We start from the raw sequence: 26,022 nt of genomic DNA on the forward strand, positions 1-26,022 counted from the left end.
GACCTTGTGATGAGGTTTTATTTTCAGTTTGAGTCTAGCTGGCTCATTAGCCAGCTAGACTCAAGGTGACGCACTGTTACACAATCACAGTCCTGTCTCTGTGTCAGTTGTAAATTTTTTACCATGCAACGATTTTCATTCAGCCAAACATCTGCTGAAGCTAAAAAAAGAAAAAAAAAAAAGAAAAATCACCTAAACATTTGAACACAAAGCAGCCATTCAGGGTCTGGAAGTGTTGGGTGATGCAGCAGGAAGGCAGCTGGACTGGACTGGACAGAGGTGCCTCAGTCAGTTTAGTGAAGGAGGATGAACACAAATATACAGTATCTTCAAGACCAACACTGAGTGATTATTTATGAGATTTAAGACAGATTCAGTTTTATGGCCTGACTTTGACCAGTTTAATGTCCCCAAATAATCGATATTTAGTGCTTCAGTCACTGTTATCCCACATAGAGGAAATTTGCAGCGTTGGCAGACAGTTTATATTAGTGTGATTGCTGAAACTGGCTCAAGCAAGGATAGCTTAAGGCTACATTAGCCGCTACTAGCATAACACTCTCGGACCACCACAATAAAATGCTGGGCATCGAGTTGCATTTTGGGTAATGTATGTGCCAAGTTACAGAATGCATGGAATAAACTTTATGAAAACAATTATTTTGTGCCCATCAAACCCGATCAATGGCATGTGCAATGCATAAATGGTACAGTGCCCTTTAATGGTGTCAGTAAATTCCTCTGTTGTCTAAAAAAAATAATTCCTTAATTAATAGCATGTTTGGTGATTTGTTCATTAGCCTTCTTGCTAGATGTCTATACAGTCCGGTGGCAGCAGCCAGTTAGCTTAGCACAAAGACCGGTAGCCTGTCTCAGTCCAAAATGCCTGCATCTATGTATATAAGCTAACTCTTTTATATAACTTTTTTATTTGCAAAACTATGAGGCTTTAGGTGTGTTTCTCTGCTGATTTTGCCAACTTTAGACTGAACCTAGCTGTTTCTCCATTTCAAGCCTTTATGCTAAGCTGGGCTACCCAACTCTAGCTACCAATCTACTGAAGATAAAGAAAAATGTCCTTTAAATTTAGAGTACAACTTCAATTTTCTACATTTAGTTCAATCAAGTTTGAAGAGCTTCACATTCCTTCCTTACCAGCCAATGTTAGCCTCCACTACATACATAATGTATGAATCACAGCTATGCTCTCATTCTGTAAATACACACTGCAGAGCGGCTGCGTTGTAGCCGAGGGAGACAGTGGAAAGAGGTCTGATGTTTCCTGAAGTGTTGTTTTAACCAAACGGCACAAAGTTTCCTCTGAGCAGCCGACATCCATCCATCCCCCCTCCTTCCTTAAACGGATCTGGTAAAAATTACAGCTGGAGGAACTGATGTCATGAAGCAGACGGGGTCAACGAGAATGCAAACAAGAAGGCAAACAATCCATCCTGGAACAAAATACATAGACTTTGACTTTTCATACGATGGACTCAAATAGCTGGCTGCCGTAACTCCTGCAATGACCTCGTCATTTTCCTACAGAAATATTAACATGACCTTCATTTAATATGGAAAAATATATCTATGTGGGTGTGATGGAGAACCAAAAAGAGGAGATCTAGGAAAACACTCCTTCACCATTATGTTTAAAGACCAAAAAGCTAAAAATGTAAAAAAAGAGAGACCAGAAACAGGTTTTTAATCTATTTACTTCCATCCCTCCAGATGCATGAGTGCATTGTACACGTATGGCAGAAGATACAATAATGTGGCATTAATATAAAATTCAGTAAAATAGTTCTCTAGGATTTTAAGAATCTATGACACAATCACCACACACACCTGGCCACGTACCTACAACATAACGTTTGATCATTCTCAGGTGAAAGATGGGAGAGGCGATGCGATGAGGAAGCGTTGGCAAGGAGTTAAATCCATACAGAACATCTGTAACAGGCTTGTACAGCAGCCAGGGTATACATTATTTATTTGTCTAAGTCTGAACACTTCTAACCATAGACTGTATATAAATATGGACAACGTATCCCCACTTTCTTGCATCGGCACCGGCATCTTGCGACTTTGAGCCAGAGTCTGATCAGCACGGTCTGAGAGTGGAGCCACGCGGAGCTGCAATATCGATGCCCCGCCCATACTTCCTCTAGGCTCAGTCAGATTTTCGTTTAATTAATACTGCGTTCTGCTCTACCTCCACCAGTTACAAAGAAATGTTGGATTATGCACTGTACTTGTCCCACGGGGTCGCTTTGCGAAGCAGTAGGCATGGCAACTGGTAGCCGCCATTATGTCACATCCTGTTTCTATAGCATCAAATAACTAAAACGAAACTTATCCAAAAAATTGACACATGTACATAAATCAATATTATATTAACTACCTAAAATGACTGAAACCATCCTTGAATTTTTTTTAATGTTTTAATGTTTTAGTTTGGCGCAAGTCCCATCTGCTAACGTGCTATGCTGCAGCCAGTCGCCAGGGGGCGCTCTACTCGCTTTGGCTTCACCTTTGATGAGCAGTTCCGTTGTCCATCTTTATACAGTCTATGCTTCCAACCTCTACTTTATCCTGGCAACCGTCTATTTCTACAAATGCATATAAATAATTTCATTAAGCGATACTAATAGCACAAAGCCATGATTGCTACTTCCCAACTTTTTTTTTTCTCCATGATATCCCAGTAATTCCATAACCAGCAGGAACACTGTCTGTCTGTAACTAATGGTGGCACATGAATGCAGTGCTGAGAACAACATCCCCTTCTAAAACTTATCGGTTAATAGCAACAAACAAGTATAAATTAAAGCAAAATCCTCATGATAAATTAAAGTGAACAGAAGCTTTAGTGTTTAGCGCAGATTAAATTTGACATGCTTTTTGTATAAAATTGTTCTTTTGCTAGATTAGTGTCTAAGCACTACATACAAATCAAGCAACGAAGCCATCGGGATAGGAGCCTATGTGCACAGTGGCTTCTAAGCTTTATAACAAATGTGGCTATTAATGGAACATTTTGCTACCACTTAAAATATTTTCTGTGTACTCCTTATACCAAAGTGTAAAACGGGGATAGGGGTCTTGTGGCAACAAGTTCATAAGAGTTGATCTTAGTCTTAGAGGAGGGAACAAGGGAGGGAAGGGAGGAGGGGGTACACACACACACACACTAGCCTGCAGGCGGTGAGATAATGTCTTAACAAGCCACCGAAGATGATTAAAAGAACATAACGTGGTCACTTTTAAAGAAGGGTGTCTCTTGAATCTAGACGTGGATGTCTGTAGCCATGGCAGCGTGGTCCTTGTTGCGAGAAGTGAGGATGGGGATGAGTCATTCGGAGCAGAGCGGTGGCTGGTCTCGGCTGTGGTTTACCAGTTGTCCAGGAAGTCGAATCCAGTCTTCAGGATGCTGCTGCTGGTGTTGAACTGAAAGGAGAGAGAAGAGAGAGAGAGAGAGAGAGAGAGAGAGAGAGAGAGAGAGAGACCGTTAAAACCGAATAAGCGGCATATTAGAAATAAATTGTGTTCACCGTTGAAGGTTGTCCAGATTTCTTTTGTTTCACAGTTTAACTCTGGTGTGCTTGCACATTTGATTTGGTTTGTTTGGGCTCATTAGAAAGCTGTAAACTGAACATTGGTGCAGACTAAACACAGAGAGAGAGAGAGAGACTGAAAAGGCTGCTTTGGTTTGTTTCCAGTAGGACTTTTACTGTGGTTCGTTGGTGGCGTGGACTGTGGAAATGTGGAAATATAAACAGTTAAATTCAAACCTTTTGATTTCAGAAGAAAATATCAAAGAATCTGTTGAAACTTAAACACTCAGACTAGGTTATTTGGTAACCACGGTAACATCTCGATGTTAAAACAGAGGTAGCGTCGCGGACTCCGGCATGTGTACAAACTTGCAAGATGAAGGGCTGCGCTGAACTCAATCTTCATTCTACTCTACGTACACTGTTATCTGTTACTCTGAAAATAAAGGCAAGCGTGTCGGAGGAGGCGTCAGGGCTGCCGAGTTTCTCCGTGATACTCTAAACAGTGGTGACTGGAACTGAGCGGAACATGTTGGAGCAAATAAATACTGAGGCGCAATTGACCTTTGGCTAAGCCCCGCCCTAGAATGTAGATTGACCAATCAAAGCCAAGAGAGCTCCCACAGGGGTCCGACACTTTTTCCACAGCGCTCCATTGACTTCAACGCAGGCGTCTCATATTTTCGGTCTCGGCAGGCTATACTGTCGGTATATATCCAGCATCCAGGGTATGGATAAGCCCAATGATGTGCGCGCAAAACCCTGTGGAGCTAACCAAAACATCACCGTTACAGCTTAAGTTGCATAGTTGTTGATACGCTAGCACACGCTGAAGAAATACAACGTTATACGTGCGTAACGTTAGTCCGTTTGCTTCGTAATAACGATTATAGAAGTGAATAGAGATGTACCCAGCTTTGCATGAACAGTGTTGCTCCTTGATATTGATACCAGAGCCTTATAGATAACCAGAAAACCCGAGCCCAGAAGAGAATGTCGGACGTAGCAACAGTAACTAAGGGGGGCGGGGCTTAGCCAAAGGTCAATTACTTTTACTGAAATCACGGCAACAGAAGACGTCTGAGTAGACGGGGAGTGGGACGCAGAAGAGGGGAGAATTTTCTGCGCTTGTCCAGCTGTGGACCTCTGGATGTGGAAATGCATTTTGGACCAGCTGTTAGTCCGCACTGGCTATATGACATAGAAATTATGCACGACAGTAAATCTCACTCAACCATTAACAGCAGTCAGCATAGGCCCTTTCTGCTTGTGCCATTATTAACAGTTAAACAGGTCCACGCGTTAACAGTCACTAATGTTATCACGTCACTAGCTGTAGTAAAACACTGAGTTTCATTTCCCAACATGGGTCCGTGTAGCTGATTATACTAAAAATAGAACCAAAATTAAAAGACAATCTATTTATTCTTTCCTTGGACTTAGTGAACAAAACTACAGGTGTGCATAAAACCTTAAGAAAGTCAGGAAGGGTCAGGAACCACTCTTATAACCAGCAAATAGATGGCCTACACAAAAATTTCTGGTCAAAGAAATGTTACACTAAGTGTTAGAGGACTTTAGTTTTTTTTATATATTTTGTTACCTATATTGTCTATGATTTAAGATTTTAAGTCATCATGTCACTGAAAACGGGCGGCACGTGTGGTGTGGCGGTTAGCACTGATGCCTCACACCAAGAAGGTGTCTCTCTGTGTCTGCGTGGGTTCTCTCCGGGTACTCCGGTTTCCTCCCACTGTCCAAAGACATGCTTGTTAGGTTGTGAGTGTGAATGGTTGTCTGTCTCTCTGTGTTAGCCCTGTGATAGACTGGAGACCTGTCCAGGTTGTACCCCGCCTCTCGCCCAGTGACAGCTGGGACAGGCTCCAGTCCCCCGTGACCCTCCAGAGGACAAGTGGTTACAGAAAATTAATGAATGAATGAATGTCACTGAAAACTGTTTCAAAGCTTACCTGGGAAAAGGTGGGGCTGCTGTCTCCGTGGGGTGAACCTGCGACCTCCCTTTCTTTCTCCACACTGGTGGAGATACTGGGAGGCTTGGCCATCAGGCTGGCCGAGAACATTTCATCAAGGGTGTTGCTGACCGACGGCAGGGTGCTCTGAGATCTCTCCCAGACCCCGGCTGACGAGGAGACGGGTGGGGGAGGCGGAGGAGGGCTCGGCGAGATGGAGATGGACGCCGGGGTGGCACTAACAGCCGTGGGGACCGGGGGATGTGGAGCAGGAGGCTTGGGTGCTCTGTGCTTGGTGGCCTTGGCCGGAGGCGGAGGCTGGGACTCTACGACCTCAGGCTCCTTGGAGGGGACGGAGGACTCCTATAGAGAAATAACAATAGTTGCAAAAATTCAGTTCTGAAATTGAGGGATGCCACATTTTATTTAAACTTCTTGTGTTTGCGAGGCACGCTGTGTTATTGGAGGAGGCGGCACAGTCACTGCAAACATTCGCCATCTGCTTCTCTGACACTCACGGAGGCTTCACAGATGCCAGTTATCTCAGCTTCAGGCTAGACTCTATTTTAGGATACACAGCGTGATAACAGAAGTGCTGAACACTTGCTAAAGATTCTTTAACCATATTCGATAGATCACCACTTAGTAGTAGTATCAATAGGACGTGATGGATTGTCAGTGTTTACCTGTCGGAGGTAAGAAGGGAGGGGTTTCTCTCCTTTCTCCATGGATTTGATCTGGCTGGGGGTGAGAGACTGGAAGTCGGCTTGCTCGCCCTCCAGTCTGGACCTCTCGGCGCTGATTTTCCAGAAAGACGACTCCTCGTCTGGCCTCCGTGTCTCGTTGGCAGACGTCTTCACAAAACACACACACAAACAATTAATTACACCATCCTGGTGTCGAGAAACACAGGCCTTTAGGCTTAAAAATAGAAATCTGGATTGACTGGATTTATGTACGTCTTAGGCAACAAAGCAGTATTTGTGGATACAGCAGGATATTTCACGAGACGGGTAAAACTTATTTTTTTTTAACTGTGTGAAAGAATCTTTTAATTATTTTTGTTCAACAAACAAAGGCAGCATAAAAAAAAACAACCAGTTGAACCATGATTTATGCTAATCTCCATCCCACAGGCTTTTAAGTTTCCTGACAACATGTCTCAAGTCTAAAGCTTTACTGCTTGGGACTTATTCATCACATGCTCCTACGATTTAATCCAGATTTTACACCACAGCACTTGTCGACTAGCTTTAGTTTCTTTGCCGATTCAGGTTAAGAATAAAAAGAGAATACATAATAAAACATGACATGATAACACTGTATTGAGAATTCACTAACTACCTGGCAGTATGTACATCAGCTCTACATCTAGCGATATAATGAAGACAGCAAGAGCAAGAAGACGTATAATTCCTTGAAAAGCAAAAACACATCCCAAATGAAAAAGATGCAGATTATGACAGGACCTCTGTGTAATTTTATAGCTGATATGCTCAGGACTAAGCTCTCAGGCGAACTCTGATATGCTTACAAATACATACAGTCCCGTGCGAATGTGCATCTCTGTTATATTTTTTCCCCCAATTGTTTTTGTGGCTTTTTTTTCTGCCTCTTTCTTGCTCAAGAAGGCTATTTTGGTCCCGTCAAGCTGAACCCTTATCCTACCTTGGCTCCTGGTGTGCTCTTGCCAAGCTGGCTGGAATGAGGAGCCTTTGCAGGCTTGGAGTCGGCCTGAGAGGTGGAGACGGGCTGGTCTGCGGTGCCTGATGTCAAGCTGAACTCCAGCTGACTCTGAAAGATAGGAACATAATGATCGAGGATAACATAAATAAATGATTACTTGCAATACGTTGTGCAGCGGTGGATGTTAAAACTGAAGCTGCAGTCCAGTAAATCTCAGTAATTTACCTTAGTTTCCCATGAGAAGGGGGCAGAGTGCTCATCTTGCCAGGTAATATCCTAAACAAAGAAATGCATGCTGTAAATACAATAACAGCTAAAATCAAGTCTTCCTTACAATTAATTTTAGAATTTTAATTAATTTAGTTTATTTAAGATTATTTGTGGCTCAAGTAAAACAAAAATACATCTGTATTCAACAATTTATTAAAGCCTTATAAACCAATAGGAGCCAATCTGTCTGTTATTTGTTGCTAGGTTACGTATCAAATAGTCACCGTGACGTGAACCAACCCAACATATTTCAACGGCTACGTGGCTATTGTTAGCAACCGCGACAAAACGAGCCATTCTGACTTCTAGACACACCCAAAAAGCCCCAAAACATAGCTATAAATGTGAAATAAGTACCTCATCCCCGAAATGGACTATCTTCTGGCCCGTCTGAATGAGCAGTTTGGGGTAACAGACCACTTCTTCACGCTCTACTCTGTGCATCGCGTATCGGGCTCGGATGTGGGGATCCATCATCCAGTTGTCGATGGCGTTGTCCTGCTCCTGCGGCGTCATTTTCTCCCACGTCGAGCCGTGCTTAGCTTTGATTTTCTCCCTCTCCTGCATTATCTTCCGTGCCATGGAGTTGATGGAGGAAAAGTATTCCAACTTCTTCTGCTCCATCCTGTGGGCATCGAGCCCCGCCATGGTCGCGGCGGCCATCTTTAACTGCTCCCAGCTGTTGTTGTTGTGAGGAGGGGAGAAAGGAAACTGTCGTCGTGTGAGCGGTGGGCGTGGCAACCCTTGCTCTTCTCTGTGTTAACGGCGCCATCTAGTGGCCATCTGCACTTTGAGATTAAGTTTACTAACAATAAATAACATGGAGCTGCCTTCAAATGTTAAACACCACAGTTGAGCTTATAGGACGAGATAGTACAATCCCTTAGATAATCAGCACTTGGTATTGAATGGGGTAGGGGTCAAAGCTTCACTGGGGTCTTCAGGTGGGCACCCTCCTTCATTGGTGTTTCGTTGACAGGCCCACGACACCTCCGAAGGGCTCAACGGCAACACCTGGCGTCCCAGGTGTGCCCCCCTCTGCTTTTATTCCTTGATAGTCATTTTACAGCCCAGTTGGGGTCCTTTCTCTTGATCCACAGCCAGTTGCTGCTGCGTTCGGCAACCTCTGACAGTGATTTGACGGCTTGTCGGAATGCCTGTCCTCGCACTCCCATCCCCTTAAGAAGCTTGGTTGTGGATATGGCAACAAATCCTCTACACCCCATATATCCACCACAGACTGTACATACCCCACAGGTATGTACAGTCTGTGGTGGATATTAATCAAAATAAAAATGTGTTTAGCTGTTCATCCAACTTGTGGCCTCACTTCACATCATTGTCCGTTTCTCTGTGGGTCATACACCAAAAGAGCTAGTGTGTATATTCTATTAGCGTAGTCGTGAAGCTAACCCTATGTAACAAAGTTAACCAGCCATGTTTGACAGTAAAAACTCGCATCTAACATCTGGATGAAAATATTTCACATCCACTAAATGATTAATAAAAACCAAAAGTAGTGGGTGAAGCTAGTACATGTAGGCTATTTGCGTAGACATGGAGCTAACCTTTTTTTTTTTTTGTATTCCAAAAAGAAAGTTTCAAAACACTTTAATAACCTCTTGATGAAAAGATTTTATATCTGTTGCATATTTTTGTCCAGCAGAGCTAATACGTGTAGGCTACTAATATAATAGTTAGGCTTACCCTGTATAAGAAAACCATTTTGACATTTTAAACTATTTTAAAGCCTCTGTACGAAAAGATGAAAATCAATTTTTTTTTCTTCCCCCAAGTAGTTTTGTGGCGCTAGAGCGTGTGGCTTGTTTCAGGTTGCCCACAGCCATGTTTGTTTTGAATTGAAAATATTGGCAAAACTGTCAACTGCAAATGGAGTCTTTGTTTACCCATTTTAGGAATGTATAAATACCTTTAGAAGAAAAGAAATTATTTTCTAACATTTAGTTTTTATCTCTATATGTGTGCTCATAGATGGGGTTACCAATTTAGGGCTATCCACTGTGAGAGGTCATTTCAGGCGATTTAACTTACGCTGATTACTGCCTACTAGTAGTAAGTGTTTTTCGCCACTTTGGGGCAGCAAGCTGTGAAAACAGTATTGTCATATCACTGTATATTATTTGCAGCTATGGAGCAATATAACCAATCGACAAGGGGGAAGTATTCTCCATGTTAAGGTCTATGTTTGGTTTCCATGACAAGTGCTATTCTCTATGTAACTTCATTTATCACAAAACTATCTGCATTAATTATTTTTAAATATTAAATTGGTTATAATGGGTGAACACGAACACTGAAACCTGATCAATAGTAGACATAGAGTGTTCTCTAATCCCTAAATGGTGCTGGAGTTGTTTTTCCTTAACATTGTTGGTGAAATTAAATCAAAGTAATTAGCTGAAAGAGGTTGAAAACAGACAGCTGGGATGGGCATGATGTTTTCAGAAGGTTGAAAACAGCATGAGTACATGTGGGTCATATATGGCATATGCTTGGCAAGAGGCAAAATCTTCTTAGGTGAATTTCCAGAAAATTAAATTCTGATTTTACTAAACAGATTAGCAAATTATGCATACCATGATTTCAGCCATCTAAAACATCATATGTCCTCTCTCATCTAAGATTTGTGTTGGATTTTTCTGCCACTGAATTGGTGATTTATAAGGTTAACAGATTTTGAATGAATGTAAAGACAGTGATAATGAAACAAAAATTAACTCCAAACATGCTTTAGTGAGCATATGTTTTCCTCAATGTATTTATTAAGTTTACAATCTGGTGCAAACACAAGGTACTTGTATGTAATATTAATGTACAAAATATGAAAAAAATACTTTCTAATTAAAATATTTACACTTCAAAATGTTGTGCCTGCCCTTACATGCTGCTGTAGAGCAAAATGGCTTGTAGTAAGAGTAAAAAAAAGAAGGAAGAGTCCAGTATCTGCTGTAAGTCAAGTTATTTGGCTAACTGAAACTAAAGACAGTTTAAAACCTGAACTCTTGGGGGCAGCAGAATTTAAAGTGTAATAATATTATGTAAAAAACACAAAGCAAGAAACAAAACCACACACAAAAAAACATTTTTCCTCTTTTTCATCTTTTAAAAGTTTGCTCAAATGACAGTGTACCATATATTAAAATATTCTGTTGCAGTTTTAATATTTGAATACATTAGATGATTTGCAGATATGTCTGTAAATCAGATATGTCTCAAAATCTGCATCTTTTGGGGGATTTTGAAGTATCTTAGCATAAATAAATAAGCATGTGATGAATTTAATTTTTACAGATGGACGCATTGGTCTCTTTCAGATTTACTTTCTTTTGGCTAATATCTTGTTTAATTTGCCCTCTCGTTTACTTGTTAACAGTGTGACTGTTCAAATATCGCAGATTGGATGTAAATGGCATCCCTCAGGCCGTGCTGTGACTGGTGTCATTGAGGTCAAGCTTCTCATTTTGTCAGGCTGTCACCGTTGAATTTGGGGTGAATGGCGATAGCCGCTGCTGGCATTGTTTTGGATTTTCGTCTGGCAGAGCGAGAACACAACAGGTAACCCATCTCTACTACATTGAGCACAAGAGACAAACAGGATATGGCCAGCATGAAGATGATGAAGATGGTTTTCTCAGTAGGTCGAGACATGAAGCACTCTACAGTGAAGGGACATGGGACTCGGGAGCACACGATTCTGGGGTCCATGACAAACCCATACAGATAATACTGCCCTACAATGAATGCTATCTCCAGAAGGATTCTGAAAAATATGGAGATCATGTAGTTCGACATCAGATTGCCTTTAATCGTGACATGGCCTTTCTCATCAGAGTACTTGGGATACTTAAAAATTTCACTGCCAGAGTGGGCCGCTATATATGCTCTCATCTTGTTCTCTTTGTGGATGACATGAATGACGTGACCGAGGTAGATGAGCGTTGGTGTTGAGACGAAGATAATCTGGAGGACCCAGAATCGAATGTGTGATATTGGGAAGGCGTGGTCGTAGCAGACGTTCTTGCAACCAGGTTGTTTGGTATTGCAGACCATTTTGGACTGTTCATCACTCCAGACCTGTGTTCAGAATGAAGATTAACATAATAATGAAGAAGTGTTATATGTAATTTACACAGTATAAGACAAAGGAGATTAAGATTTTTAATCGAAAATATAATTACAAAATAATAACGTCTCTTCATAAATTAAAACCGAATGATTTGTTGTCAATTTGTACACAACACCAGCTCGTGTTTCTCCAGAGTTGTGGTCCTCCGTTATTGCCACCAGAGGGCATGAATTCATCTAAAAAAGACTCATGAAATTACATGAGTTGTGTTTAGTATGATACTATAAAAAAATAGATTGAAAATAGTAGAAGCAGACCTTCTCAGCTCCAGCTCCAAGGATCATGATCCTGAAGATGAAAAGCACACTGAGCCAGACCTTCCCGACGACAGTCGAGTGGGCCTGGACTTTACTGAGCAGAGAGGACAGAAATCCCCACTCTCCCATGGTTTCTGAAAACATAAAATTGAAATATTATATTAACACTGCGAACTTGGTTTCATTCAAACCATGGTGAGTGCATAACGCAAGGAAAATCCTTTTTGTTTCTTATTTAGCTTCTATTTATCTGTAGTATATGATGCACTAAAACAGTATTAAACTATCAGCATGAATCATTTTGTAAGTATTGAATTGGTTATAGCGGATGAACATGTATACTAAAACAAATCAATAGCAGCGCCAAGTAGCAAAGGGTTTTAATTCTTGGAGGCAAGATCACATGTCATAAAACACTTAATAAAATCTATATATTTGATTGGATGTTAGTAATATATATATATATATGTATATATATATATATATATATATATATATATATATATATTCACGGTTTCAAGGATTCAAGGAGTTTTATTGTCATTGCACAAATGTTGGTACATGAGGTGGAATGAAATTAGTTACCCTGGTCCCGGTGCAAGCCAATAGCAGAAACAGTAAAAGTATAAAAATAGAATAAAATTAGCTAACTAAGTATAAAAAATAGGCAAGTAAGTAATATAAATATAGAAAATGCAACAATATACAGCAGAACAATATACAGCAGCACAATATACATGACATACGCGATTATATATATATATATATATATATATATACATACATATATATATAATCATGTATATGAAATCATAGAAATAGGTATAATCATAGAAATAGGTCAACACATAGACGGCACAGGTATGTAACCTCACAGATTACACTAATACCAATCTAAGAATATATACTTATTAATAAATGCAGATATTGATGTTGACAGATATTGTTAATGTACATTTGTGACTGAGATAATAGGATTATTTGAACTGTATTCCAAAAACAACAATAATATTAAACGCAAGTCTAAATTCATTACATATTGTACATTTATGCAATTTTATGTGCAGGAAAACATACTTTTTTTTTTAAAAGAAAGTCCTCATACAGCTTACCTTTGAATTGAAACGGTCTCCTTTGTGACAAACAGAGCAGTCAACAGCTGTGGAGCTGAATGGTAAAGAGTCCAGTGCTCCAAACCAAACCTCCCTATGATACCTTGAACTTCAGATAAAATTACGCAAGGGTGCAAGCCGTCACGTTGTCGTGACATCTGGAAATGATAAATCTGGAGCTGACAAATTTGGACTGAGCACTAAAAAGATTGTACGGGTTAATGATTGGCAGCACTATAAACCGCATTTCTTGTGCTCATGATTTTTCTCTGCGGCTGTTTGATGTTATTGTTCATTATTATCTTCAAATGATAAACCTTTGAATTAGCTCATTTTGTATTCTAAGAGATTTGTAAGTTATGTATGTACAAAACCATTGTTTTTAGTGAAATGATAACTAAAACAACATGAATTTCTGTTCAGACAAATGCTGTTCAGTATGATACAATAATCTTGCAGTGCTACGTGACGATTGAACAGTCACATTTATTTTGCGACTGTGTCAACAAAGCGGTCTCAGGCCTGAACAAACTGAGCAAATCAAGTATTAGAAGCTTCACAAGGATATTTTAGTTGAATTAAAATATGTTGCACATCCTTCACTTGTTATGGATGTATTTTATCCACCTTATATGTCGCACTTTATAATGTTGTCTGATGTAAATGTCCTCAATGAAACTACTCATGAACCGGCAGTGGACAATTTATCAACCACGCCTATTCTGATGTAATTTCAAGCACAAACCCTCATAAAGCTGGTTAATTAGTAAATGACTAATCAATCAGTTAATGTATTAAATCATTAATAATTTAAGGTAATTTTTAACCAAAAAAAATGGCTAAGAAATCACTATTTCCAGCTTCTCAAATTAAAAATGTTCTTTAACAAAACTGATTTGAAATTGACTCTGAGAAGCTGTCATAAACACAGTTTATCATTTTATAGACCAAAGATTAATATTTTCATGATGAAAATAATTAATAAAACTAATAGGTTAGACTGTACTATTGACTACTGTAATGTAATTTATATATTTTTTTCAAAGGCAGGCTTTGAAGTGGAAAGGGGAAACCTGTCATGTAACATTAATGAACCCATGAAACGATATTTTACTCAACTTGAATCATTTATTAAAAACAATAAAGCATACAACAATAAAGTCTCTACAGTGTGAGTCAGAACAAGACTTTTCACCACATTCATCATAATTTTTCAGTAGGCAAATTATTTCAAGTCCTGGATAACGAACCTGACAATAACTTAAAGAATACATTCAGTGAAACAATATATAATAAAAGTACAAATTCAACATTGCATATTTCGAATTTATGAATACCTTTGTCAGTATATAACACCACTTTACCACACAAAGCTTTTATTTTGTATTCTTTCATGACATGCACAGCACATTGTAAGAAATATTAACTTTAGTCTTTTGGGTGTATCTGAATAAGGAAACCGTTGGCGGGGGCTAGTTAATGGTCACACCAGCGTTTTTTAATGGCTATCTAGTAGTCGTTTCTCCTCTTTGGCCCCATCCAGGCTTCCTCCAAGACTGCGGCTGCTCTCAAGCTCCATATTCATCTTGTTCTGCTTGAGCGTTTCTTCTGTATTTGGCCACCTGGGACCCGACAGGCTGGCAGGGTTTTCTGGCGACGTGATCTTGTGGGGGCGGCGCTTGGACCCGCACCTGACTCTGGTGCAAATCAGGTAGAACATCTCGATGACGTTGAGGAGCAGAGAGATGCAGGCCACCACCAGCATGAAGATGATGAAGATGGTTTTCTCTGTGGGTCGGGACATGTAGCACTCCACCGTGAAGGGACATGGCTTCCTAGAGCAGGGGAACATGGGGACCATGACGAAGCCATATAGGTAGTACTGCCCAACGATGAAGGCAGCCTCGATGATGATCTTGAACACTAGCTGAGTCAGGTAGCTCCCCAGCAGGTTCCCCTTGATCTTCACCTTTCCCTTTTCATTTGTGTATTTGGGCACCTTGACCAAGCGGGTCCCACCCGGGCTTAACATCTGCTCTCTCATCCGGTTCTCCTTGGAGATGATGTGCATGGCGTGACCCAGGTAGAGCAATGTTGGCGTGGAGACGAAGATGATCTGGAGGACCCAGAAGCGAATGTGCGAGATGGGGAAGGTCCAGTCGTAGCAGACGTTCTCGCAACCAGGTTGCTGAGTGTTACAGGTGAAATCCGACTGCTCGTCGCCCCAGACGCTTTCAGCACCTGCACCCAAAACCATGATCCTGAAGAGGAAGAGGACGCTCATCCAGATCTTTCCAATCACCGTGGAGTGGTCCTGGACTTTTTCCAGCAGGGTCGACAAGAATCCCCAGTCTCCCATCTTTGCTGATGATGTTCAGTTACCAATCTGACATACAAAGAAGGGAAATACAGTTAACACTCAAGCTAATAAAAGAGACAGTTGTGTTTGCAATGACCCTACATCACACCTCATTACCAAAAAAAAAAAAAAAAACAGCTTATTATTTAATCAATACACTGCTGCTGGTGAAAGTAAAGGGCTCACTGCTCTGTAGATAAATCATTCTCTTCTGTTCTTGAATCTGGCTTTGTGAGGAGGAAGGAAGACATTCTTCCGAACCTTGAGCTATCTAGTCAATATTTTCCAAAAATAATCATTAATCAGATATTCAAGCAAAGGCTCAGTGGTGCCATCCTAACGAGGCGCTGTAAAAGTAACTTAACTCAGAGATAAAACTGTGAAAAAGTAGAAGAATTACCTTTCTTTGGTAAAATAATCTTACAGTAAATATAATAAAAAAAACAGGACTTTTGTTCCGAACTGACTAAGATACAACAGGAAATGCCATTGACATACCAAAGTCAAATTAATCTTGAGAATTGTAAATTAAAAAAAAGAAAAAGAAAAGAAAAAAATCAGTAATTTCACAACCATTTGTTTTCTTTAAAATATGCATTAAAAAAAAACAAACAAAGAATCTCAACAGAAAAGAAAAGATTGATTATCTGTAGCAGAGAGCACAGATCATTGCATCTTACCTGTTGACCTGGTCAGAAAGGACTGTCTCTGGTTGGGACAGATCACTAACTGTAGTTGGACCTTGGAGTTTTGTGGTTGGGTGAGGACTGCAGGTCTGATGAGGGATCACATTGCGTAACACACATCTGGCTTTAGTGTCACGTTGTACTCGTCAGCAGACCAGGACCAAAAAAAAAAAAGTTAGACAAGACGAGTGTGTAATAATTGACAGATGTTCGGTATCGCGTTCATTTGCCAAGATCTGCAAAGTGGTTGTAAATAAACCGAAGACGCGTTGCTTATGATTAAGAAATCACAGCATGGGCGTTAATAATTGAGTTCTGAGACCTCTTAATTACACACATATCACACAAGTATTTCGTGGCATCTTTTAAAATTCAAATCAATATTTTGGGATTGGTGTGTCATGCTGAAACAAGCCAATTATTGACGCACTCGTAAAAATGTAGATAGCGTCTGTGTAAAAGGAGAATGCCGATAAACATCATCGAGGTGCTCTTTGTTCAAAATCAGCTATCATGTAGCTCCATCATGTTATGTAATCCAGAACCACCAGTTATGGGCACAGTCCAAGTTTCATGACTTAAAATGATTTAAATGTAACAATCACTTTTATTTATTTACAGGGTACACAATTAAGATATGAACCTGTTCTTTTGTGGGCTTTAGAGGTGCTGATAAGTTGATTTGTGATAATTTGCATAAGTTGCAATACTTTTTGTCAGTGCAATTAACACCAAATCCTTTAAGGAACAAAATCTTTTGATGCTTATTGCCTGTAACAAGATTCAAAGAACATTTTTAAGCTCTGCCGGCTCACATATTTACAATAATTTATCAATAGTTGCACAACTTTAAAACTACTTTCTCTGAGGACAAAATGAACTAAATGTTTTGCTTGCATTATAGAAATTGTTGCTTTGTATTTACACCAATAGATTAAAGGTTTAGAAGTAAAATAAAAATCTATAATAATAAATAAGACTCAATATAAAGGACACTAACAGCATGGCATTCAAGAGTTTGAGCTTTATTGAAAAAAGTTCAGTATTAATTAACTATAAACAGTAAGAAACGTGTTATTATTATGTCACAACTGTCACTTGAAGTCATTTTAAGCAGCCTATTTCGTGTGACTGAGTCTTGTTTACAGAAGCTGGCCATTGCCCTCCCTCCCTCTTTATTTACAGCAGACACATACCCCCATACCCACAGCCAAAGCACACTAATACTGGAACCACACACAAGCTATCACTGCCCTCCTCCCTCAGATGTGGATCTCCCCTATGTTGTTGTTCTCAGATGATACGTTAGTGGCAACCTCGTTGACCCCGCCTGCGATTGCCCCCAACTTGTGCCCCTGCAGCTCCAGCTCCAGGTTGACGTAATTCTGTATCATCTCGTCCCGGTTTTTAAACGCTTTCCGTTCCGAAAGTGGAGGGGTCACCGGGGTCACGGTGTAGTCCTGCCTCCTGGCCATGCACTCTTTCGCCGCTTTCACAAACAGATAGAACAGCTCCACCAGGCTAAGGACGAGGGACACGACCGCCGCCACCAGCATGAACCAGATGATGACCGATTTCTCCGTGGGCCTGGACAGGAAGCAGTCCACCTTGTGGGGGCAGGGGAAGCGGGTGCAGACGTAGCGAGTCTGGAGGGTGAAACCGTAGAGAAAGTACTGGCCCGCGATGAACACAACTTCCAGTATAATTTTCGCCACGAGATGGAGGACGTAACTGCGGAGGAGGCGGCCACGGATGCTGATCTTGCCAGTGCTTTTGGTGTACTTGGGAACTTTGTAGGACCTCCGAAGGAACAGACTGGCTTGGTCGTCCAGCTCTGCCTGCTTCTTCATCCTCTCCTTCATCTTGGATTAAAAGAAAAAGACAGTCAGACAATTTCCAGTAGTCAAGAGATGAGTGGAGATTAAGCAGTAAGAAGTGCAATGCAGATTATAATTGGGTGGAGTCTTTTGCAAGATTCCTCAAAACTTTGCAGCAGTACTGGAAGTTGTGTTTTGCCAAAAAAATATAAGCATAATATAAAATTCCAGGGCAACTTGAGCAGATGGTTAAACAGCCAACACATCTTTTTGAAATTCATTTTAACCAAAGACATTAGCTAACCCTAATTCAATACTAGCTAGAGATAATGATAAAATAACTAAGCCTACGAGAAGGCAGTTTGGGGCTTTTGAAAGGTTTAACACGAGCGCTGGTTTAAAGCTGCATTAATGTTTGGCCACTAGGGGGCAGAAATCAAGAATCCGAACGGATAGATGAGTTGTGTTTACGTGGAAGATAGTTTCCACCAAAACGTTTGGGCAAATATTCGCCAACCTTACTTTAGCCCTTCTTTATTCATGTTTCAACCTGCTCCTAAAGGCTCTTTTAGAGTACCGTGGGACATGGACACCATAACTTACACACATAGCATACGCTTGTGCACTCGTCAGTCTGGCTCGCTCTGTAAAAACGCCACCCAAACGCTGGTCGGCGCTGTTTCTTTTTTGCCAATTGGGTTCATTTTTGTTTCTACTTCCTGCTTCACTTTCAACAATGGCGACTGAAACTTTCACCGAAACTTCACAGAAGACGAGTCATACAAGTGTTTGTATCTCGGAATGTCCTCAGTTAACCTTTCCTCGATGTGTTCCGTCTTTATTGATTCGAAACAAATCAATTTGAAAATTGCAGAGCTAGAAATACTAAAGCGGAAACACGCTACTACCAAGCGGACCAATCACAGGTCTTGGGGTCTCCATCGCCGTGGGGCGTAGTTACATTTCTGGGGAGGTGCACGTCAGTTACGGCACTGGGGTCTGCGCAAGGTCTCCGTATGGTCTGCGCTGTCCCCGTAGCTTCTGCGTCATCTTAACGCAATAGTCTATACTGCCCTTAAAGCGCCACAAAGACAAATTAGTGTGCAAATTCTGACACGTTGTTGGTGGTTGTTGTCAGTGTGCCACTTAGACTCAGTTGTACTGTAAATGTAAAGGTTAAATAATACAATTACCTAACAAGAGCTGCAGAATGATAACTATCTGTGGGTTTGGCACTATGAGTGACACTCACTGTTATCTCTTTCAGTGTTAATATTATAAATGATTCATTCCGTCTTTTATCTGTACAGTGTAATTCGTTGTCCTATGGCCAATTTGGCACAAAATACTGAAAGTCATAAAAAAGGTTTCTGCAGGGAGGCATGTCCTTCCCTAGCAATACAACCACTGTGGCATACTTTAGGCCTTTGTCATGCGTGCCACGCCTGGTTTGGCAGTCAGGCTGTCACACTACACCTACAGTATAAGGCAGAGACACACCTTCTTCTCGATGTGGATCACATGAAGGACGTGGCCCAGGTATAGCAGCTTTGGGGTCGCTATAGCGATGATCTGAAAGACCCAAAAGCGGACGTGGGAGATGGGGAAGGCAAGGTCGTAGCAGACGTTCTCACAGCCGGGCTGCTGAGTGTTGCAGACGAAGTCGGACTGCTCGTCACCCCACACCTGCATGAGATGACGGAAGGGTGGAAACTTCAGATGTTATGCTTCCTTCCTATTATCATTTTAATATAAGTACAACAGTTTCATATGAGCAGACCTTCTCAGCTCCGGTGCGCAGGACCATGATGCGAAAGACGAACAACACGGTGAGCCAGATTTTGCCGATCACCGTGGAGTGGCTCTGCACTTTATCCAGCAGGCGGCCCAACAAATCCCACTCGCCCATTTCAGTCTGCAGGTGTCCAGCTTTCTGTTCGGGGAAAAAGGAAAGACAATAAGTCATTATAAAGTACAGATAGAGTGACGACTAATACCGTAACGAAGGTACAAACACAACTGTAGAGTATATCTTTTTAGTAGCAGCAAGGTTATATATATCTTTTTCTTAAATTCTTGATTTTACCTCCTGTTTGCCATTTTCAGTCGGAGTCATTTTGCGGTCGCTAAAAGACAGACAGGCTCTCTCACAAGGCTAAACCTTTATCATTTCTCGCAGTCTTGTGACTCTGCAGATGGAAGCCTCGGCTGCTGATTCCAAGTCTCCAAAACACACTTATCTTAACGTACACCAAAAACCTTAACCTTGGGTAATACCAACAGCTGCAAGTCAAAAGAATGTGAGACGCTGAGCTCAGCCATTCATGTGCAAATCCAGATGGACCAGCCTGAGATAAGGCTGGTATCAACTTGGGTTTTAAATCTGATATAAAGTTTTTGCATGATTTGAAGCCGCTTGCACAAGTTTTCCGCTGCATATTGGATTTTTTGTTTGTATGACTGCAACTACTTGACTTGTAGCTGTTACACATTTTGACTTTTTGGTTACTAATTCCTGATCCTAATTCACATCCGTAGCTTTACTTTCACAGCTACCCTAAATTTACATGCACATAGACATCGTTTAGCTTTTTACGGCAAGATAAATCAAAGACACTAGATAATAGTTTTAAAAATCAACTTACCAGCCAAGAAAAAGGAGGAAGCGTGGATGAAATGTGCAACGCCTCAAGAGGATGATGAAGAGAGAGAGAGCGGAGAAGAAGCTGTCCTTGTGTCAATGTTCATTTGGCGACTTATCTGGAAGGACACCGTCCTAACCACAACAAACCCCAACACCGACTCTGAGTGGCTGCTAAGAGCAAAAACTATGCAGAAGTTTAACCAACCAGCTGCATATATCTGACTTCTGCAGCATTTGTGCTTTGAGAATGTTAAAAATGGTTTGCATCGCATCCAAAGAGTCAGTATACATTGACAGTCCTTAATCACTGAGTGTTGTTTTATCATAATGTGGCCTCACAAGACATACTAGTATTTAAAAAACCTCATTGAGACAGCATTAGTTCATTTTTCCTTCCACTTATGTCTATAAAACAAAGATACGACCAGCTGAAATTAGGCTTCTCCGTAGGGCGGCTGGGCTCAACCTTTGAGTTAGTGCGAGGAGCTCAGAGTAAAGCCCTTGTGTCCTTGAGGACGCCTCACTAGATGCCAGAAGGCACAAGGTCTCCCTTGTGCCTCCAAAACAGTTGTGACTCATCAGAGAATGGACATGGGTCTTCTGAGGGTGTCCTGTGGTGTCTGGCAACAGGATGTTGTTAGTGGGGGCCTTTGGGTCCTATGGGTTGAGAGGAGGGTCCTCTGTGGATCATCCCACAGATACTTGATCAGTTTGGGATCTAGGGCAAAGGTCTTCAACAGGAGGAGGTACTGCAGAGGGGTCGTGAAAGTTTTGGTTGATTAGACATTTTTCTTATATTTTCCCCAAATTTCCCCAAATTTAAATGTCTTTAAATACACATAAACTTAATTAGAGGGTCCCCGCTCAATCTCTCCATCAGTTTGGGGGTCCTTGGCCTGGAAAGCGTTGAAGACCCCTGATCTAGGGAATTTGGAGCAGCAACCAGGATCCTCCCCGTACACATGAATTGATTGGATTGAGATATGGGGAAGTTAGGAGGCCGAGTCAACACCTTGAACTTGCCGTTGTGTTCCTCAAACCATTTCTGAGCCACTTTTGCTTTTGAATGTTGTTAGTGGGGGCCTTTGGGTCCTATGGGTTTAGGGGAGGGGCCTCTGTGGATCATCCCACAGATACTTGATCAGTTTGGGATCTAGTGAATTTGGAGGCCAGGTCAACACCTCGTGCTGTTCTTGTGACAGGATGCATTGTTTGGCTAAAGGTTTCTGCTGCAGTGCTATGGAGCAATGTTTGGGTGGTACATGCAGCACATGAAGGATCAAAGGTTTCCCAGCAGAACATAGCACAAAAATCTGATGATCAGCGTTTTCCACTTCCACCCATCAGTGTTTTTTAAAGCTGCTGCTGATCTGTGCTTTTCCACCTACAGCACACTACTGCATCGACAGCTTCTTGCATCATATTTAAATCCCAGCACTCGTGTGTGTTTGCGGTAAAAAACCTCCACCTCGTGTGTGTTCAGCAGCTTTACAAACGGCCTCTGACCGGACTCGTCTGTGGGGTCGCAGAATGAACTCCGGCAGCCGCTGGTTTGTCCACTCAGACGTAAATGATTTACCCCCGATGGTTTAAAGAGAACAACAAAGCGTGCCTGGCCTTCAGCGTATAGATCTCAGTGTTTGTCATACGCCAAAAACCAAACGGAAGCTTTTGACCATACACTTCAACCAGCACAGTGCATACACGTTAATTAAAATCAACAAGAGAATAATGGAGGAAGAGCTTTATTGACCTGATATTGTGCTTTAATGACAGAGTGTTAATATTCTTACATACTGCAATGTATATTTAAGCAATCACTTCACACAGTATCAACTATATTTTGGAGCAAAATACACACATATTAAATGCAGCTTTTTTTTGTAACACTATTCACCAGTTTAAATTTCAACCTGGAGATGCTTCATACTCAAACTGAGCTCAGTCACATTTCAGCTTCCACTCTTCATTCACTCATCTGCCTGTAAACACTCTTTATGTTGAACCAGCGGGTCAAACAAGCTAAAGACAGAATCACAGCGCAGGAAATATGTTCAGATTTTAACTTCAGTGAACATGTTTCAGCGATGCAGCATTTTCACTTCAAGATAGGAGAAAAATTAGAAGTTTTATATGATTTTTGTAACTTTATATAGTGTGTGTTTGTTATTTTTGGGAAATAACATTAGTTCTGTGTGTGTGTGTGTGTGTGCCCAGTGGCTGTGGTGGTAATGTGGTGATTTTTTATTTTTCATTGGAATCAAAATCATTTTTGGTTAAATTCAAGTCACACAGGATGCAGGTGTCAGAATATATATATTTTTTATATAGTTCTTTTACTCATCTGTTCTGATTTGTTCAGTTTACGGCTGAAGATATTTTATTTTAATGTAACATGGGAGGTGATGCTTCATCTTCATCTCACCTTCAAGTCTGTTCTTCCTGTTTTGCACAAAGTGCAACTTTTATTTATTTTTTTATAAATACAAAAATAAAATACTTTTACATTCAGGTTTACTGTGGTCTATGTTGGTCGCTCAGTAATTTGAAGAAAAAAAAAAAAGAAATTTGGAGGCTTATGTAGATTTTAAGATTGAAGTTTTACAATCCTCAAAACTCCAACTCATGTTTGGCCACTCAAGACTAAAGGTGGTCTGATTTTAATTTGTAAATTTAGGACAGATATGTCAATAACTAATAATCCACTAATATATGACATGTTCTGACACGTTCCTCTGCAGGTTCCTCAGAAACTTCAAACCGATTCAGCTGAAAGGAATCATTTAAGTACCAACCTCAACAGAGCACCAGAGTTTAACAAGTTTAAATTAGTAGTAGAGGAAAAAAAAGAAACTCAGCATGACTCCTGGAACAAGATAACCCGGGTTAAGCTCTTAGCTTGAACTGATGAGCACACGGGATCCGAGAACCCAAATCCACTCTGGAATACACCTCATCAGGCCGTACTGCGTGGAACAAAGAGGAAAGAGAGAGAGAAGCAGATAAACAAATGTATTTTATGGTTCTGATTATTTAAGGATGACAATGTGTCAGTTGTAAGCAATATACTTTTGATCTTCTTTTATCCAATTACAAAACAAGCAACAGCCTGGCTTCATTTGTACCGACCTGCAGAGTGTGAGGCCAGTAGCCGGTGGTTCTATTAGAGACGCCCAGCGTGGAGATGGCGTGACGGGCATAAACCTCCGGCTTTGGAGCAAACCAGCTTTCTCTTGACGGTGGTGACGAGGAGGAAGATGATGGCTGTGGCCCGCTTGAAGCAATCTGGACCGACAGATACGCAGACGATTAAGACTGTGATTTAACAGATCTCCTTATATTTTACAAAGTTTGTCCGTTTCAGAAGAAGCCAAAATATATGATTATATATCTAATGCCACTTTATTAGGTACACAAGTGAAAATGAATACAATCTAATATAACAGTCCTGCACTAAATCTTATCTTCACAAAGGTTATATTAGAATTAGCATTTGTTTTCACAAGTGTACCTAATGAACTGGCAAGAGAGTGTATATTAATAAAATACTCTGAGTTTGGCTAAACTTTAATTAAATTCTGCAACAAATCAAAGACTCGGACCGTCCTTCTGCACATTCTGGGTCTTCTTGTTAATGCCTGTATTAGGTAATTACCTGGAAAGGGATCAGACTCTGAATGAAGATCCCTTTGCCGCTGTACTCGAGGTGAAGAGCTCTCGAGAAATGATCCAGGTATCCCTGAAATGTCGGGGGAAAAGGTTAATTATTGTTAGGATGAAATAATGTGTTTGAGGGAATGATCCAAACTCTTTTCTGAACTTTGAAAGGTGATTCTCTCTGCTCGCTTTGATGAGACACTAGCATTTATAGAGCTTTTCCCCCAATCGATCAGAGCCATCAGTGGGCTCTTCACCCTGTAACTAAAGCATCTGCTGGTCTAAAGAGGCTATGGATGTGTTTCTTGGTGTGTGTCCATGCTTGCAGCAGGTTGTGTCTCACAGTGGAGGCGGTGAGCGTCACTCTTCCGGGCGGTGGTCTGCAGCAGGCACCCGATGATATATTGACCACGGCGCCCCTGCTGCGCTGCACCATCCCCGGCAGCACCAGCCGGGTCATCAGGGTAGCGGCCGCGACGTTCCTGTTCACCACGTCCAACAGGCTCTGCTCGGGTATTTCAGTGAGGCTCTGCGGGGAGGCCAAAGACTCGTCCACGCAGTTCACCAGGAAGCCGACGTCTTTACCCCTCATGGCCTCTTTGATGGGCTTGACGGCCGCCTGGTCCAAAGAGAAGTCGGCTAAGACGACAGCAGTTTCCACTCCGTAGCTCTGGGAGAGGGAAGCGGCGGTGTCTCTAACTGAGGTGTGGTCCCGAGTGACAAAGATAATGCTGATGCCTTGTCGGGCCAGCTCCTCTGCATACGCTTTGGCTACTGGCTCGGACGCCCCTGACAGAAGAGAGGACGATATTTATTAGAATATCAATCACAAAATACTGATAAAACAAACATGAATAATAAGATGCTGGAATTATTAACATGAATCAGCTTTTATTTCAGTACCTTGTTTCTAACTTCTCAAACTTGAATTAACTTGCTGATTTGTTAGTATTTTGGTTTCACTGCAGAAAACTAAATTGGGAACAATTAAAACTGTTGTTTAGACAAAACAAGCCATTTCTTTATTGTTTACTTACATTTTAATTAACTGATAATTTTGATTTCACAGTGTCAATTAAAATCCAGGTGGGTTTTTGCATCGTCACTTTTCTTTTCTCCTTTTAAATATGCCAAAGGAAACTATAACGTGGGGTTTTGCATCATGTATCCTTAAGTATTTTAATTTTTTTGCTGTGGTCACTTGCTGCAGTCCATTCTTACCATAAATAACAGCCCAGTCTCCATATCTTTGGGTCAGCTTCTTGCATGGAATCATTCTTGGGAGGAAGTGCACCCTGACCAGCGTGCAGCAGTCACTCAGCAGGATCACCGCCCTGCTGGCCGTGTACAGAGCTCCCACCAGGGCCAGGGTCTCAAAGTAAAAGCTGCACGACCGAGAAATTTCTCTGTACAAAAACTGAAAGCTGTCAACCGCCGCCATGCTCCACACCACTGATGCTGCTGATGCTAGGTTTGCTAGCTAAAAGCTCATTCGTTGGATTTGAACCTTGTTTATTTCTAAGTGTGACGTTAACCCGCGGACTCGGACGTGGGAATAAAACCCGTCGCTGTTCCTACATAATAAATGTCTAATTAAAATGTGAGTTTTGACAGGCGTTTCAGCGAGGCAGAGATGTCTCCTCTACTACACCCGGTGACAAGAGCAAAACATTGAGTCACGTGACCGTTCACACCAACGGTGCTGCATTCACAACAAGAAGAGAAATTCCGTCAGAAATGTTCCGAGTCTAGAAAATGTCGTTACATCAGTCATAATTTATTTATGTTAAAGTAGCTGAGTGTAGAATTACGCATTTGTTCTCTATTATCAGTCATATCCTTGTCACAGTTAACCGTTAGTAA

At 41.2% G+C, this 26,022-nt stretch overlaps 5 protein-coding genes across 5 annotated transcripts; all 5 read right to left on the minus strand.

The window, feature by feature from the left end:
- Positions 1-1,437: 1,437 nt before the first annotated feature.
- cUnh1orf198 (chromosome Un C1orf198 homolog) lies at positions 1,438-8,148 on the minus strand. The gene is made up of 6 exons (XM_084560031.1): positions 7,838-8,148; positions 7,436-7,486; positions 7,193-7,318; positions 6,211-6,378; positions 5,525-5,887; positions 1,438-3,447 (listed from the first exon to the last, which is right to left on the minus strand). The coding sequence occupies exons 1-6, from the start codon at positions 8,141-8,143 to the stop codon at positions 3,391-3,393; spliced, it is 1,071 nt and encodes a 356-aa protein (XP_084416157.1). The 5' UTR covers positions 8,144-8,148; the 3' UTR covers positions 1,438-3,390.
- A 2,809-nt stretch (positions 8,149-10,957) lies between these two features.
- On the minus strand, positions 10,958-12,013 carry LOC311499099 (gap junction Cx32.2 protein-like; the record flags this gene model as incomplete). Its single annotated transcript, XM_084559960.1, has 2 exons — positions 10,958-11,575; positions 11,885-12,013. The coding sequence occupies 2 exons, from the start codon at positions 12,011-12,013 to the stop codon at positions 10,958-10,960; spliced, it is 747 nt and encodes a 248-aa protein (XP_084416086.1).
- A 2,141-nt stretch (positions 12,014-14,154) lies between these two features.
- Positions 14,155-15,618, minus strand: gja13.1 (gap junction protein alpha 13.1). Its single transcript, XM_084559958.1, has one exon. It carries the CDS (start codon positions 15,353-15,355, stop codon positions 14,495-14,497), a length of 861 nt encoding a protein of 286 aa, XP_084416084.1. The 5' UTR covers positions 15,356-15,618; the 3' UTR covers positions 14,155-14,494.
- A 1,534-nt stretch (positions 15,619-17,152) lies between these two features.
- LOC311499096 (gap junction Cx32.7 protein-like) lies at positions 17,153-19,893 on the minus strand. The gene is made up of 3 exons (XM_084559957.1): positions 19,639-19,893; positions 19,359-19,544; positions 17,153-17,903 (listed from the first exon to the last, which is right to left on the minus strand). Exons 1-3 carry the CDS (start codon positions 19,822-19,824, stop codon positions 17,304-17,306), a joined length of 972 nt encoding a protein of 323 aa, XP_084416083.1. The 5' UTR covers positions 19,825-19,893; the 3' UTR covers positions 17,153-17,303.
- A 1,463-nt stretch (positions 19,894-21,356) lies between these two features.
- hsdl1 (hydroxysteroid dehydrogenase like 1) lies at positions 21,357-25,835 on the minus strand. The gene is made up of 5 exons (XM_084561052.1): positions 25,381-25,835; positions 24,503-24,948; positions 24,158-24,241; positions 23,632-23,787; positions 21,357-23,468 (listed from the first exon to the last, which is right to left on the minus strand). Exons 1-5 carry the CDS (start codon positions 25,598-25,600, stop codon positions 23,397-23,399), a joined length of 978 nt encoding a protein of 325 aa, XP_084417178.1. The 5' UTR covers positions 25,601-25,835; the 3' UTR covers positions 21,357-23,396.
- Positions 25,836-26,022: the final 187 nt, after the last annotated feature.

This window comes from Chelon labrosus (assembly GCF_963514085.1).
Source record: "Chelon labrosus genome assembly, chromosome: 14".
In the NCBI taxonomy this organism is placed as follows: domain Eukaryota; kingdom Metazoa; phylum Chordata; class Actinopteri; order Mugiliformes; family Mugilidae; genus Chelon; species Chelon labrosus.

Bases quoted from the DNA above. Each gene is read 5' to 3' on its own strand.
- cUnh1orf198 (XM_084560031.1), bottom strand. From the start codon at position 8,143: ATGGCCGCCGCGACCATGGCGGGGCTCGATGCCCACAGGATGGAGCAG. The intron at 6,379-7,192 runs GTAGGATAAGGG...TGTTTTGTGAAG, and splicing joins AGAGCACACCAGGAGCCAAG to ACGTCTGCCAACGAGACACG. The intron at 3,448-5,524 runs GTAAGCTTTGAA...CTCTCCTTTCAG, and splicing joins GCAGCCCCACCTTTTCCCAG to TTCAACACCAGCAGCAGCAT.
- gja13.1 (XM_084559958.1), bottom strand. From the start codon at position 15,355: ATGGGAGACTGGGGATTCTTGTCGACCCTGCTGGAAAAAGTCCAGGAC.
- LOC311499096 (XM_084559957.1), bottom strand. From the start codon at position 19,824: ATGACTTATTGTCTTTCCTTTTTCCCCGAACAGAAAGCTGGACACCTG. The intron at 19,545-19,638 runs GTCTGCTCATAT...CATCTCATGCAG, and splicing joins TGCGCACCGGAGCTGAGAAG to GTGTGGGGTGACGAGCAGTC. The intron at 17,904-19,358 runs GTGTGTCTCTGC...TTTTAATCCAAG, and splicing joins TGATCCACATCGAGAAGAAG to ATGAAGGAGAGGATGAAGAA.
- hsdl1 (XM_084561052.1), bottom strand. From the start codon at position 25,600: ATGGCGGCGGTTGACAGCTTTCAGTTTTTGTACAGAGAAATTTCTCGG. The intron at 24,949-25,380 runs GTAAGAATGGAC...CTCTTCTGTCAG, and splicing joins AGACTGGGCTGTTATTTATG to GGGCGTCCGAGCCAGTAGCC. The intron at 24,242-24,502 runs GTGAGACACAAC...CCGACATTTCAG, and splicing joins TGACGCTCACCGCCTCCACT to GGATACCTGGATCATTTCTC.